This window comes from Gymnoscopelus microlampas, assembly GCF_963454915.1.
Source record: "Gymnoscopelus microlampas genome assembly, chromosome: 10".
NCBI classification, from domain to species: Eukaryota; Metazoa; Chordata; class Actinopteri; order Myctophiformes; family Myctophidae; genus Gymnoscopelus; species Gymnoscopelus microlampas.
In genome coordinates, this window is record NC_139947.1 from 31759192 (window position 1) to 31775101 (window position 15910).

The 15910-nt window shown below is 41.7% G+C and overlaps 1 protein-coding gene across 3 annotated transcripts in view; it reads right to left on the reverse strand.

Moving 5' to 3' along the window:
- Nucleotides 1-15910, reverse strand: part of cntn3a.1 (contactin 3a, tandem duplicate 1) — a 114674-nt gene that overhangs the window by 51333 nt on the left and 47431 nt on the right. For all 3 annotated transcript variants that reach the window (XM_084069535.1, XM_084069534.1, XM_084069536.1), the window contains 4 exons: nucleotides 12665-12868; nucleotides 11852-11954; nucleotides 11041-11225; nucleotides 7892-8031 (listed from right to left, as the gene is read on the reverse strand). In XM_084069535.1, coding sequence (XP_083925661.1) covers nucleotides 7892-8031; nucleotides 11041-11225; nucleotides 11852-11954; nucleotides 12665-12868 — 632 coding nt within the window. The remainder of the gene's footprint in view (nucleotides 1-7891; nucleotides 8032-11040; nucleotides 11226-11851; nucleotides 11955-12664; nucleotides 12869-15910) is intronic.

Consider the following 15910-nt stretch of genomic DNA (forward strand, 5'->3'; position numbering starts at 1 on the left):
ACAAACAGCCCAATTATCACCTTGTACGAATGGCAAATAGTCGATACTGTATGAGATTGCTGTGCTAAAAACACCTCTGAGATGGGTAATTAGGGCTACATGTGGACATTTTAAGTAATATGTCAACTGTGCTGGTTCTGATGAAGAGCCTAATCTAATTCAAGCTTTTATGTGTGTACAGTACATGTGTGTGTGTGTGCATGTGGGGGGGCCCGGCTGTTGATAATTGAAACACTACAGAAGTCTTAATAGGCCTGTAGTGACTAGATGTAACCCCCCTATGCTCAACATAGCACTGAAACCTTGTCAGAAGTCTCCATGCAAGGACAAAATATTTCAGATGTGGAATTTTTCAAAAGAGGAAAAAAAAATGTCTCGAACACATACACATAAAACGACTGCACAAACTGAATTACGTCCAATATCTTCATCTATTTTTGCATCTCTTTTGGCCTTTATGAGGATTGGCACTGCTTTCTGCACCCTTTTTATAGTTTGTCAATTTAAAGTGCGGGCCAGTGCTCATTGTTCTTGCCCTTGATCTTTCCCCATTGAGTGCAGCCGGTCCTTTTAATGTCATTGACAAGAGTAGTCCAGAGGGTGCTGCCGCCAGTCTGTCTGTTGTCTGAAAGCATTACAGCACTGCCTCTTGAAAAGACAAGGACTGTCCCTTAACATCACTGATTGACCCTGTCGAGGCACTTCAAACGGGGTCCTTTCTTAGTGCCAGTCATGTGACAGGCAAGTGGCTGACCCGACGCTAAAGCCAGGGCACTGAGGGGACGGGGTGGAGGGGGAACAGGGGGACCGCTGGTGTGCATACAGCATCTTCCAACTGGCACACAAGTCCCAAGGTTTTTGGCTAGGACAGGATGAGTGAAGGTTTTATACAAAGAGAGGAATCGGTGAGACGGGTAGAAATTGAGGAGAGAGAGAGAGAGAGAGAGAGAGAGAGAGAGAGAGAGAGAGAGAGAGAGAGAGAGAGAGAGAGAGAGAGAGAGAGAGAGAGAGAGAGAGAGAGAGAGAGAGAGAGAGAGAGAGAGAGAGAGAGAGAGAGAGAGAGAGAGAGAGAGAGAGAGAGAGAGAGAGAGAGAGAGAGAGAGAGAGAGAGAGAGAGAGAGAGAGACTGAATAGATGGTCGTTTCTTAGGTTGCGCGGTGCAACGGCCCTGAGGGATGAAAAAGTTAAAAGAGATGTGAAAGCAGTGCTAGTGCCCACGCTACGCTACACTGTGCCCAGTGCCCAGTTAAACAGCCTCAGAGACCCAGTGGGAGCTCTATGATAATCTCTTCAGCAGCAGAGACAAATGGCAGCATACATCTGCCTTATGGTGTTCATTAATTGTGCTCGCCTCACATATAACATCAGCATTATTTGAAGTCGAGATAGGATAACAATTCAGGCACCTTCTTATGGCTAGGCGATATGGACAAATTCAAATATCAAAATGTTTTTGACCAAATACCACTATCGATTTTGTGAAGATAATATTGTGTTGTGACAATATCTCATTGTCTCCGCCAGGCCGAAGGCATGGCCAAGACGATGTTTTCGCCCCCGGCCGTCCCTCCATCCGTCCGTGTGTGTGTCCGTTCGTGCGTGTACAGCTAATCTCCGGCACCGTTGGCGCCCAATTGACGTGAAACTGTGCGCACACACTCCCTGGAGGCCAAAGCAGAACCTCTGCTTATTACAGGCCAATTATTCACATTGGCCTGTTATAGCGCCACCAGGAGGCCGATTTTTGCAACAAATATTTTCTTGATATTACTCCTACAGATTTTGTCCAAACATCATGCAAGTCGGCACACATTATGTCTTTAGTCATGTCATTAAGACGTAGCTGTCCGATTTTTCATATTTTATCCTGATTGACTGAGATTGACTTCTACTACCTGGCCTGGCGGAGACCTGTGCTCCGAGGAACACATTTCTATTTATTTATATATAAAAAAAAGTTCAATAATAGCAAGCATGTAGTGCTAATGGTCGCTTCTTGTTTCTCTACTTATTATTATTCTTCCGCCGTTTTTCGCAGTTCTGGCCTAACCGTCCAGTTGTTTTTTACGAAACTCTGCGTAATGGGTCATAGGAAATGAAAGGGTGGCGCTATAGCACTCAATAAGGCATCGCAGTTCCCACCCACTTCCTGGTGCCACTGCAAAATACTCAATGCATTTTTCCCATTGACTTTTCCAAAAATATTTATATCAATTAATTTAAGCCTAGAATCAAGCTATCCAGGCTCCTGGTGAATCATGACCATAAAACGTTTGATTCTGTGAAGAAAAAAAAATTGAAAACGGCAAAACAAAGGGTATTTATTAAATATATAAATATATAGTATATCATATAATTAAATATAACATTTAACAAATCACAGAAAAAAATGTTTAATGGTCATGATTCACCAGGAGCCTGGATAGCTTGATTCTAGGCTTAAATTAATTGATATAAATATTTTTGGAAAAGTCAATGGGAAAAATCCATTGAGTATTTTGCAGTGGAACCCGGAAGTGGCCGCAACTGCGATGCCCTATTGAAAATGTAAACTTTGAACAGGTATAACTCATGCCCTGTTTGAGCTATTGCCATAGAACTTCAATACACATATGCGTCTCCTCATGCCGAACAACTTTGACACTTTGACTTTTGACCTCTGACCTTTAGATCTCCCACCATTTTGAATTATATGAAAAACAGTTCAAATCTATCTCCTCCTGGGTTTTGTGCTCAATGTGCACGAAACGTTCTACACATGAATTTTGGACCTATACCGACAAAAAAACGTACTGAAATGTTTTTAAGTTAAAAAATGAAGCTTTTATGAGAATTATTCTTCTGCCCCAACACAAATGCAGAGTCACATTTTTAAGAAACTTTGCAGTATGGTAGACTAGAGGGTCATTCCAAATATCACTGAAACCAATCTTACTAGGTTGTACAATCAAAATAGTTTTTTTTTTCTGGATTCCTTGTATCATGACGCAAGAGTTTTCTTCAACGCACAAGCTTTTTGCTACTACTCCTACAGATTTTGTCCAAAAGTCACACAAATCGGTATGCATTCTCTGTGGTAACGTGATCAAGATGTACTGTATCTGTCAGATTTTTCAGATTCAAGCACACAATTCCACACATCACGAACGCAGCGTCCGATTGCCATGAAACTATAGTGTCATATCACGATATCTATATATATATTGCCCAGATTTACACCTTCTGTTGCATGCCGGTTATGTGACTATCCAACTTCTGACATATTATGTGTACCAGACTGTGCTGGTGCCTGAACCAATAGTGAGTCCACAACAAGCATGTGTCTGACTCTGGAGGTCTTCTGTAATAGAAAAGGGGGAAAAAAGCTCAAAAACGCACGTGTGTGTATGTAACACAAGGGGGTCTTGGCACTGGAGTGGAAAAATACAAGCGTGAGTGGGTCCTTGTTTCGCTGGGGTGACATTTTGAAGTGACAGCGCTACTCGACGCCATTTAATTCCCTTGCCAAAATGAGGAGAGAGAGAGAGAGAGAGAGAGAGAGAGAGAGAGAGAGAGAGAGAGAGAGAGAGAGAGAGAGAGAGAGAGAGAGAGAGAGAGAGAGAGAGAGAGAGAGAGAGAGAGAGAGAGAGAGAGAGAGAGAGAGAGAGAGAGAGAGAGAGAGAGAGAGAGAGAGAGAGAGAGAGAGAGAGGGAGGGAGGGGCAACTAGAGGGAGGAGGACTGATCCATTCTAATGAGGAATAACAAATGGCACCCTTGGCCTCACTCTCTTCCCTCTTCCCTCGCTACACTGCTGACCTTTGGGTTTGGAAATTGATTTACTGTTGCCGCTGTTGATGGTGGCATTTTGAAAATGGTAACACCCCGCCTCATTAATATAGCCACATATAGAGAGAATATGTTACCTTGGCACACCACCAAAGGATCCTTTATAAAATGTTATTTACAAATCATTGCTGCAGATGCACAGGTGGAGGGATAAAGGTTTCATATGGTCACGGATGAGTGGCATCTTGAGGATGTAACCTGCTATTGACCATTATTCACTCTGATGGGGTGGGTTTTTCCATCCCCTGAGTATGACATCAGAGCAAATTGGTCGTGGTGTGAATGTGGTCAATTGATCCTTGAGAACTGAGAAATTGAGCAAAATGTTCATGACAACGTTGCTTATATGTAACCAATGGAAATAGCCATCATTAGTCCATTAACATTTTTTTGTGTCATCATTTCACACACATTTGAGAGCCAAATGTTTTATCCTCTGCACTGGGGTCTGCGTTTCGTTCCTATTCTTAATTACAGTGCCCCCAAGCTACGGAAAACCAACACAACCTGCCCTGTTTAAAGGCATGTCCAACACCAACAACGGCAACAGCCCAGTTTAGGGCTCATTACCCAATCCCAACACTGACACTATCAGTGACTATGATTCACTAGAGCCATTTCCTTCAGGCTAAGAGCACACTCGCTCCAGCGGTGGAATAACAACACAACAACAAGGCAAATTGCATGGATGTGAAATGTATTTTGGATGATAAGACGTGTTTCCCCCTTCCCCCCCAGAGAGAAGAGACTTAATGGTAAAATTGAGAGCTGCAGATAGGATAGATCGAGTGCTAGATTACCAATACAACCCCTGTATGATGGCTGGCAGAAAATGGCATAGCTTTGGCTCTTTTGCAAAACAACTCCCAGTCCCCCCACACACACACATACACACCCACATCCAATAAGGATGCCAATTTTGGTCACAGGCAAGTGCAGCCATTTCAAAGTGCTATTTTCTTGCCAGAAGCATCTGAATTAGAACCACTGATTCTCAAAGCAAAATAAATAAATCCAACAAACGGCTTGGTTAAACACTACATCTCAAGTAAAAGTTCAGGAAATCTGCATGTTTGCACTTCGTTAGCACACAGCAATTGAGATTTTTTGTTGAGATTTCACCATCTGAGTTAGAATGTTGTGAGTGCTTTTTTGGGATGGCAGGAAGATGGAAGATGGCTAATCAAGTAGCCGTGTAGCCAAATGTATAGACTCCAGCAAAGTTCTGGCAATGTAATATGTTTTCTGGGTGACAACATAGTTTGATGACTAGGAACAACCTCTTGGTTTTCAAGATACCACCTTGAAATCTATGGATCAGCTGGCAATCTGCTCACATAGATAACAGTCAGCCCAATTGGACAATATTTTGAGACAGCATTATGAGAGGTTTTGGGCATTATGAGAGCTTGGGCATCTCACTGATATCAAGATTTGTTGCATAATCTGCTGTGCAACAAATGCTGTCTGTGGTGGGCTTTCACGATTCAGATTGACCCATGTTTAACCACATTAAACCTGGCATTCCTATTTCTGGAGGGTCATTTTAGGTGAACATATTCAAAAAAATCTAAAATGTAAAAAACTAAGAAAAATGTATTTTCTAAACTTGCCCATCTACAAGCTCACAACACATCACAATAGATCTGAGAGCTTGCAGATCTATGTTTGTTATTCGTCGTATAGTGCTTAAGTGGTTAAAGGACGACTTCACCCATTTTCAACCTATCTTCATATAATTGGTCCTCACTTATGCTCATAATAATATGGTACCATTTTTGTCTACCCTGCCTGTGTCTCAGAGGAGGACTGTAGACAGTTCAGAAACCCGTCTACCACTGACATCATCGATTGGGAATCCAAGCTAATAAAAACAGCAGGATTTCTATTCCTGGAAAGTTAGTATAACATTTTTTTAATAAGATTTTTGTCTCCGCCAGGCCGAAAGGCATGGCGAGACTATGTTTTGCACCCTCTCCGTCCGTCCGTGTGTCCGCCAGTCATTCTGTGGACAGCTGATAATCTCCAGCACCATTGGTTTGATGCCAGGGCCTGTTATAGGGCCACCAGGAGGCCCATTTTTGCAAAACACATTTTTTGACAGTACTCTGAAGTATTTTATCCAAACATCGCGCAAATCGGTACACAGTATCTCTATAGTCATTAAAACAAAACGGCTTTCAGATTTTTCATATTCCCTCCTGATTGGCTAAGATTGACATCTAAAGTTTGCAGGAGTGGCCCGTTTTGAACAAAATGCCGCATGAACGCAGTGTCCGATTGTTGTGAAAATGTGCATGCACATTGGCACTACGTTGAGGAATAAATGCCACCCTTTTAATATTGCCCAATTATAGAGTCACATTTTTTTTGCCAGACCCTAGGGGTCGGCCTACATGAGGCTTGGTCGGTCGGTCGGTCTGTCCCTCTTTTCATCTGCACACACGTCATGCGAAGTCCGGCCATTCAGATTTCAACCACTAGGGGTCTGGCAGTGCTCCGAGGAGCATTTTTTCTAGTTATTTTACTCCTACAAATTATATTACTCACACAAATTGGTACACATTATCTCTATAGTCCAGTGATCAAGACGGATTCATCCAATTTTTCATATTCCATCCTGATTGGCGAATTCCGAATATTGCTGGCCCACAATGACCTACCTGACCTGGCGGAGACCTGTACTCCGAGGAGCACTTTTTGTAGTTTTAAATAATTTTATCATGAGCATTAGTGAGGACCAATTATATAAATATACTGGTAGGTTGAAAATGGGTGAAGTAGTCCTTTGCTGTATCTTGGTAGGTTGGATTAAATCCTTAATCACTGCTACTCTCTAGGACCAGACATACAGTACATTGCCTGAAGCCAGCTCAGGGCTCTTTATATTGGAAAGGAAGAGGCCTAACAATGCCTGATTGAGCATGACATACCTTCATCAGATCAGGCTTAGACGCTCTTCGTGCAATCCTTTTCAAATCCCCCTATAACAATAACGACGCAGCCAGCCGTTAAGCTATAGTGCCCACTCATCATGGAAATGTTTGGATGGAGTCATCTCATACAGAATCCTTTTTTTTTTGTCTCACCTACACTGACTTAATATTGTACTGTATCATACCAGTCTAGACTCCGGTGCATATGGGTTTCACACTCACAGTAACCTGCCCTGGACAATTGTATTTTTGTGAGGCAAGGTCTAGGTAGGTGAGGCTATATCAGAGCTGTTGTAAAATAGCAAAAAGCAATAAAAGCAACAAACATGCTATTGTGTATTTTAAGGGAGACAGCAGCATCACACCTCTCTTCTTCACAGTTTTGTTTCCCCATTTTATTTAATTGTATTCTATTTTATGTTATAAGGAAGCATCTTCTCTAGTCAGTCAGGGCTCTTTTACAGGAGCCAATATTCTGATTATTATGTCTCCGCCAGGCTGAAGCTGTGGCCGAGACTATGTTCTGCCCCCAGTCCATGCCAGAGCAGAATCTCTGCCCCACATTTTTCACATCGGCCTGTTATAGCCCCACCAGCAGGCAGATTTTTGCTAAACCTTTTTTTATATGACTCCTACAGATTTTGTCCAAACATCATGCAAATCAGTATACATTATCTCTATAGTCATGTGATCAAGACAGATCTGTCAGATTTTTCATATTCCATCCTGATTGGCTAAGATTGGCATCTCAAGTTTGCAGCAGTGGTTCTCTTTGAACAAAATGCCTGAAATCGTGAAAGCAGCATCTGATTGCCGTGAAAGGCCGAGGAAGAAATGCTACCCTTTTCACATTGGGCTATTATAGCGCCACTAGGATTTTTGCAAAAAAAAAAAAAAAGTATATTACTCCTACACATTTTGTCGAAACATCACACATATCAGTACACATTATGTCTATAGTCATGTGATCAAGAAGAACAATAACGTCATCAACATTAATCCCTCATCTTCTACAGATTCCACTCACCTCTATAATGACTGATGGCCCACAATAACCTACCTGACCTGGCAGAGACCTGTGCTCCTCACACTTTTTCCAGCTATGTTCTATTTTCAAACCGTTTCCTACCTCCATGGGGTCCAGGGGCTCTCCATTCTTCAGCCAGCGGTAAGAAGGCTTGGGCTTGGCACTGGCCTTGCACTCCCACACTAAGGTGTCATCAATGGGCTTCTGGGCATCTTGAGGCTTCTCAATCAGGTGTGGGGGAGCTGTGGGACGAAAGGCTGCTGTCACATAAAGTGGTACCATATTAAACACAGTTATTGACAGCCATTACAGAAAACCTGCTTCTTGCAAGTATCATGCATCCCTCCCGCATCAGCCATGGGTGCAATACTTGAACATCATGGAATACCACCAGATTAGTATACCATAATGCAACTATCCTCTAATGCTTGATTTCCATCTGCACATCCTTCTTGTCAATTGTTTAGATAGATTCTAGGTACCAGGATGTTGCTTACTTGTTACCCTACTTACTTTGTAGCATATCTATGTTCTCTTAGCTTTCTACTTTCTTGGCTTTGTTGTTTGATAAATGTTCTTGGCACGTACTCTGACGTTGTACCTTGTAAGCCGCCCTATATAAGACCACCTGCTAAATGCTAGTGTTATAGGAAAAAAAAAAAGAATCTTTGGCCAGCCAACTAGTTACCATTGCTTGTTACTTTAGACAGATGGAGATGAACAAAGGGAGAAAAGAAGAAAGAAAAGATGAAGAAAACCAGATTTTCTAAGCAATTCCTCTTGGGGAAGGACCAAACGACTCGAGCACACATTAAGGAGCAGAATGACTATGTCCATTAATCAACAACTCAGTATTATACCTGCGTTTGGCCAGTGGTCAAAATTATCAATAGGTTGCAGTTATGGCAAATAAATCAATGATCCACCCAAGCAGGCAATTAGTTCATTAAGGAAGCACATTCCTCAATCTGCTTCCAACAGAAACCTGACCTCTGCACAAAAAATAAATAAATACAAATCCCTGTAAAAGCTTAAAATGAGCTAGATTCAATAAGCCATCTATTGAAACCATTTATTGTAAAGAAAAATAATATCTGAGCGATATTAACCCCAGGTTATTAGATCAGATAAATTCATATTGACACAGATATTTTATGGGAACATGTTTTACTTGAGCATAAAATACATCCGGTGGCGATTTAGTGTCAAAGGGTTGTATTTCTTGAGAGATACACATTTTATAGCAGGGATGTTCTCTGCCTTTTGTCTTTCAAAAAAAGTCAAAAAACCCAGAGAGAAAATGCCTGTGTATTTATGATGGTGGTCCTGGCGTCACATAAATGACTAGCGCCTTATCTCTGGCGACAAGGGGCTGAGATTTATGGCCTTTTGGAGACACAATATAACTACCGTCCGCCCTGCCAGGGTCAAGGAGACCTGAGGTGGTTCAGAGGGTCTGGCTTTGCCTGTGATTAGAAAATATGTAGCCATAGCAAGGCTATACAGGGATTCTTTCATGTTTAAGTTGGATAAAATGTGAGAAGTTATTACCGTTAAGAAATTATATCATTATTATTGTTGTCTCTTCCTGAATGCTCTCTCCGTCTCCGTTTTTGTGTTTTCCCTGTGTCCGTCATTGTGTCTGTGAGCAGCTAATCTCCGGACAACCCGGCCTGGTGGAGACCTGCGCTCTAGTTCAATTATCATTTAAAAGCCTTTCAAGAGAAAGACAAGTTCTGTATCCCCTATAAAACAAATATGTGTAATACTTTATTATTCTCTGTATTCCCTTTTCACTGACAAATGGTAAGATTAATGTACTAGGAAGTGAGTAAACAATACTGAATTGAAAATACATTACAACAGAAAAAACAGATACAATGTGACACCCAGCCAAAGATATTAAGAATGAGACCGCCAAAGATAAGATTATGTAGACACAAGTGGCTACTTTTTCAAGTCAATCCGATCTTCTGTGGGCCTATTCAAATGCATTCAAGTGCTGCTGCACCGCGATCAAATTTCATAAATCACTTTGGAACTAGGAAAGGGCAATTAAGTGGGAAATTGAAAGAGAAGGCCCACCTTATTGTTCTTGTGCCAGCATTGGTTATATGTTGCGAACACTAGATCCCTAAATCGATTCTCCTATTCCTCTATGGAGTTGATGGATGTCCCACAACCTCTCGTCTATGGGAGTTTAAAATTAGATTACAGAGATTTTTATCACCTGGCGTCCAGCCAGCCTGCTGGGCTTTGAGAAAAGACGAGACTTAAGGCTTACAAGGACAGACACGACTCCCCATGACAACAGCAGTGACGAGAAGGCATTGAGGCCACGCCAAATGGGTGACGAGACGGTGATAGTTATTGCTTGTTTCAGTTTAAGGAAAGTTAATAAGGCGTCATCTTGTTTTCCGGAAATATCCCACCTTGTTATTGTTTTAGGGCCTGTAGGTCATGAAGTCCCATTACTGTGAGTGCCGTATTGCCCTGTGGACGGGCGCTTCTCGCTAAAATGGAGCATGTTTAATCATCAGCCTACCTACTGGTATCGTGAGCGTTTCATCCTACCCACAGGTGCTGAAAAAAGGGCTTTATTATCATATCAAAGCATCTCCCTGGGAGGAAAGAAAAATGTGGATTTGACGATTTCAATCAGGCACATCCCTACAGGGCCCAATGGACTGCCATCATCAATGCATAAACATTCAAATAATGGGGCAGAGAAACCGTAAAAATCCTTCATCGGGTGGCCATTAAAAGCTTTTTCAGTAAATGGGCCATAAGTCCAGTCTTGTTGGGGGTAAAAAATCACCTCTCCCTGAAGGGTGGCATAAATCTGCACGTTGTACAGCCCCAGGTTAGCCCCTGGTCCAATAAAGAGCTTGTCAAGAATGAACTATTGGTAATAGCCTAATTCACTACCTCATTCCACTGTATGATGCAGTTATATATGGTCCAAATAAAAGCTATAGAATGCATGACAACAAATATAACTTCTGTCGGGGGGGGAAAGACATTTGGGCCCCCAGCTAGACCAACGAAGGTGAAGTTTTCACTGTGTGTCTGGTAGCGGTGAGGTCTTTTGGTTTATTTCCTGAAATAAATGAGTGCAGTGGGTGGAGGATATGGTTTTCTTTCTGAACGATAACAAGAAGACTGACAGGTCTTTCCTCCCTAGATACGGTAGATGATGTGATGTGCTCTACACAGGAGAACAAACACATTGAAAGTCTCCTCCCACCCACCGTAGAAAGACAGCTTTCCTTTCACAGAATTCCTTCCTCTAGAGTTTTCAGCCACACATTCATACAGCCCCGCATCCTCTTGTTGAAAGTAAGGGATCTCTAGGACTCCACTAGCTTTGTTCATGTCCACCTTCCTGCCAAATGTAGCTCCGTCTGCTCTCTTCCAGCTGATGGTTGGCACAGGGCTGAAGAAATGCAAACATAATGCACATTCACTGGTACAATATATGAATTCTCTCAGTTTTGTAGTCAGGTCAGTCAAAATTACAACTCTTATTTGTTTTCCTTTCAATGAAAAGTATCACAGTACAGTAGATTGCATTTAAAACTAAAATACAGTACAGTCCAAGTACAAGAAGGACTCATTATGGTGTGAAGCTTGGTGTATTTGTTATCACTTCACAGGGTCTTCAAGGGTTATTCTGCAGCTTAAATCAACTATTCAAAGCTAATGGTGCAGTTAATGGCGCATCATTATGCATTGTGTGATTTTGAAATACATTAAAAAGTAAAATAAAAAAAAGAAACATTTAGAAAATTGTTGTTATTAGCAAATAGGGTCACTAGGATTAATGTGGTTAAGAGTACAGGGGTAATAATACTAACCTGGAATCCAGACTGATTGCTGGGGTGGGGGGTGTGGGAACAGTGTTTTCCAATGTAAAACTCGCGAGTCACTTCCTGACTTGCCTACGTAATTGAAATACGAGTCAAATAGGACCCTGGCCAGACTGAGTAGCGAAGTGAGAAAAAGTCGAACGTAGCGAATCAGTCTGGATTCCAGGCTATAATGATACATGGAGGGACTTACTTTCCAAGTGCAAAACATTCCAGCTTGACCGTGGAGCCCTTCGCAACAGGAACAACATCAGGAAGCTGCACTTCAATCTTGGGCTCATATTCACCCATCACACCTGGCAGTTAAATTAAAAGTTAATTTAATCATGTCTGATGGTATATCACAATTCAAGTTTACACAATAATGATTGACACAATTACATTTCTTTGTTGCGAAAAGTATTGGATTTTCAGCATAAACATTTTGTTTGTGTCCCAAAAACCATCAACAAAAAAAACAAACAACAAAAAAGAAGATAGAAGTTGTCTACCAAAATAGTCAGGATCATCATTATAGATACAATCATGTATCTGCTTACAGGGCCAAACACATCACTAATGCTAATGTTGTTTGATCAGCTATCTTTCTGTTCAAACCCTGACATTTGAATGTGCCAGCTTTGATTTTCACGTCACTGAACACCAAAGACAAACACACATTCAGATCATGAAATTGATGGTTAAAGAGAGGGATCCTGGGTGTATGTACTCGCATACATGCACCAATACACTGAAATGAACACAGATTTACTTTCATTTTCTGCATCGGCAATCTGCAATTTATGCATCTAATTTTCCATCATGACATGTACCGTTATAATTCAGATTATATTTGGATTCAAATTAATTTGTCCCTTTGCTTATCATCTTCTTTTTTTTTCGGGGGGGGGGGGGCGTATGCTGTCAGATGTTTGTTGCTTTTGTTCATTCATCTTTCCGATCTTATATCATCACTGCGCTTTTATTTTAAACCAAAAATACCAGTGGGGAGTATTAACAATCGTACCGTCAATCCGCAGGACCAGGGGAGTCGGGGGCCCTTGAACGCTGGTCTTGGTGACGGTGTTGGTGACCACACAGGTGTAGTTTCCCACGTCAGACGGTTCCACCTTGGCGATGTACAGGTTTCCAGTCTTCTGAGACACGAAGCGACGTGTGTCCTGAATCACAAATGATGGGTATGTGTTGAAGATCCACGTGAAGGTAAGTTCTGTGAACAAATGCACAAATAGATACATGACTCTGTTAAGGGCACAAGTTGGAGGACCCATAGTCGATGACATCCCTCTCACCGTGAATCCCATCATGCCTTGAATCACATCGTACCTACATCATGTTCCCTCACCCATATATTCCTCGTCTGCTTGCACCCCCTGCTGCACTAGCAAGGTTACTAGTGCAACAGTTCAGTTAACCTCCCTTAGGTGAAACGCAAGATGCCCCTCTAGTCATGTCAGGGACCCCCAAATGAATATGTATTTGGCCGTGGATCCCAATCAGAAAACATTTAGTGCCAGGGATCCCCATGCAAGATTTGTGTAGTCTGAAAATAGACAATCTAGATCGCTATTTTCAAATATATATTCAAAATATCTAATACAGTATGTAGATTTAAAGTGGTTGAACTGATATTGATACTGTATTAACACATTTTACTGGAACACCTTCAAGGACCACCGGGGGTCCCCGGACCCTACTTTGAGAACCAATACCCCAAAGCAAAGAATGTCTTTCAGTGACTGTACTGTACCATTGTAGTTTTTATGGATGCCTAGCCTACAGTGGTAAAGCAATGAATGGATCAGCCTGTGTTGATTTCTTTCCCCCTAATCAATATACCACTGTAACTATAAAAAAAAAGAAAAAAACCTTGATGAATGAAGAGTAATTTATCCCACTAGCTGCTGGGCTGAAATTAATGTCATTAAGATGCTCGAAGTCCTGCAGCTTTACTATATTGGAGTGATAAAGCTGGCTGTGATTCTCAGAGGATTTTATAACAGTGTCATGAAGCTGGGTGTGTTCTGTCTTACCCCAGAAACCTTGGAGGTTTTTGGGTATTGTTTAGTTTCCGCATCCTTTTTTTTCTTAGTCTATTTTTTATCTTTTCCTTTGGGGTTATTATTGGAATTTATTAAGGAAATATGCATAGAGGGAGAGGAGTTGAACATAAAAAAATATGAAGCAGCATTGTGCTGTTCATCTCTGTTTGTGGTTGTCACACAGTAGCGGAGGGCTTTAAATCAACCCTAAACTGCAGATGTAGCATGAAAAACTAGGTAATGCCCAATAAAATCAATGTATTCAGGATCACACTATTCAGTAGGGTACAGTACCACCTAGTCTACACTATTCATCATCCATGAAAACAAGTTTCTGGAAAAGACTTCTAGTACTGCATCAGCCAAATGGAGTGCAGTCAGAGGATTTGCCCTAACTATCTGCAACATTATAAAAAGGAATGATGATGTTTTGACATATTGACACAAGGATAGATTGCTCTGGACCATATTGCATCCCCGTCCCAAAAGCAATCTTAGCCGTGGGTAAGAAGTTGTCTAAGCGATGACTCTGCACTACAGTATGGGGAATAATTGAGACGTGAGCCATACACAGTCTACTGAGTCAGTGTTCTTCACAACCTGGTCTTTGGAGGCAAAAGCATGTGTGTGGGCTCTGACCTATTGCCAGCGGTGGACAGTAACAAAGTGCATTTCTAGTACTGTACTTACACTTTTTTGAGGATCTGTACTTAACTTTCTTTACATACCGTTATATGTACCATTCTGTATACTCACTCTGTGTCTCAGAGGAGGGCTGGGGACAGTTCAGAAACCTGCCTACCAGTGACATCAATGGTAGGCAGGATTTATGATTTCCAATGCACAATTTTAACATGCATTTTGATAATGCAATGGCTTCGATTTAAGCATGCTAACTTTCCATCGATGATGTCATTGGTAGGCAGGTTTCTGAACCTTCCATAGCCCACCCAAATGAGAGAGAGACACAGTGTGCATAGGGAAATTGTGGCATCTTATAATGAGCATTCGTGAGGACCAATTATATAAAGATATGGTTGAAGATGGATGAAGTTCTCCTTTAAGTATTAAACCAAGTAGGCCTACTTAACTAGTAGTACTTTAACTCAAGTACACATTTGACTGAGAAACTTTACTCTTGTAGTTGAGTAATATTTGACGAGGAGTATCTATATCTTGACTCAGCAACTGGGGTTGAGTATCATAGTGGGAAAGAGCAAGTTGAAATACTGTTTTGGCCGTATTTGGATAGGCTACTCATTGTTTCCAAGTCCATGGGTAGGCTAAGTGGTTTTGAGTGGGGTTTGATTAGCCACGTGGATGACACCCAGCCCTTGTAATAACACTGTACTCACAGTAATTAAAAATTGAAATGTAGCCTACACAATCAGGCACTCTCATCCCTCCACTCCTATTGGTTTCCTGTCCCACTCACTTAACGGTGTACTGTTGTGTTTTCCAACAAAATGTAGAATAGACTTCTTTGTATACTAGCCATAACAAGAGCTCTATTGAAATGCATTAAATCTTGCATAAACGACTGCCAGCTCACTGTTGATTCCATATGTCTACTGACAACCTTTAGTTATTGATGTGTGTTGATGCCTGTATTAATGACTTTGGTAGGCTGCTTCAGAGAGGAGTGCATATGAATCACAATGCATAGCTCTTCTTAGTACCCTTGCTAGGAGCTCCATTCTGGCGTCTGACTTGGTAGCAACCTAAAGATCTTGCCTTCATCCATCCCAAGGAGGGAGGGAGGGAGAGAGAGAGAGAGAGAGAGAGAGAGAGAGAGAGAGAGAGAGAGAGAGAGAGAGAGAGAGAGAGAGAGAGAGAGAGAGAGAGAGAGAGAGAGAGAGAGAGAGAGAGAGAGAGAGAGAGAGAGAGAGAGAGAGAGAGAGAGAGAGAGAGAGAGAGAGAGAGAGAGAGAGAGAGAGAGAGAACACTAATATCTTCATCTCCCATAAATAATACATCCCGACTCTCATCCTGACGAGGCCATGAATATTTAACGTCTGTTTTTGAAACAATATCTTCCAAAGGTGCAGGGGCACGACAAACAGGAACAACAGTAGCTAAGAGGTTACTAATTGACTAGTTAATGTTTCATTGTGCGAAGACAGGAAGCAGGAAATAGGAAGTGGAAGGCTAGCCTGGTCTTTGATTGGTTGATTTGACTCGAGAGCATTCTGTAGATGTGGTGTAATGGA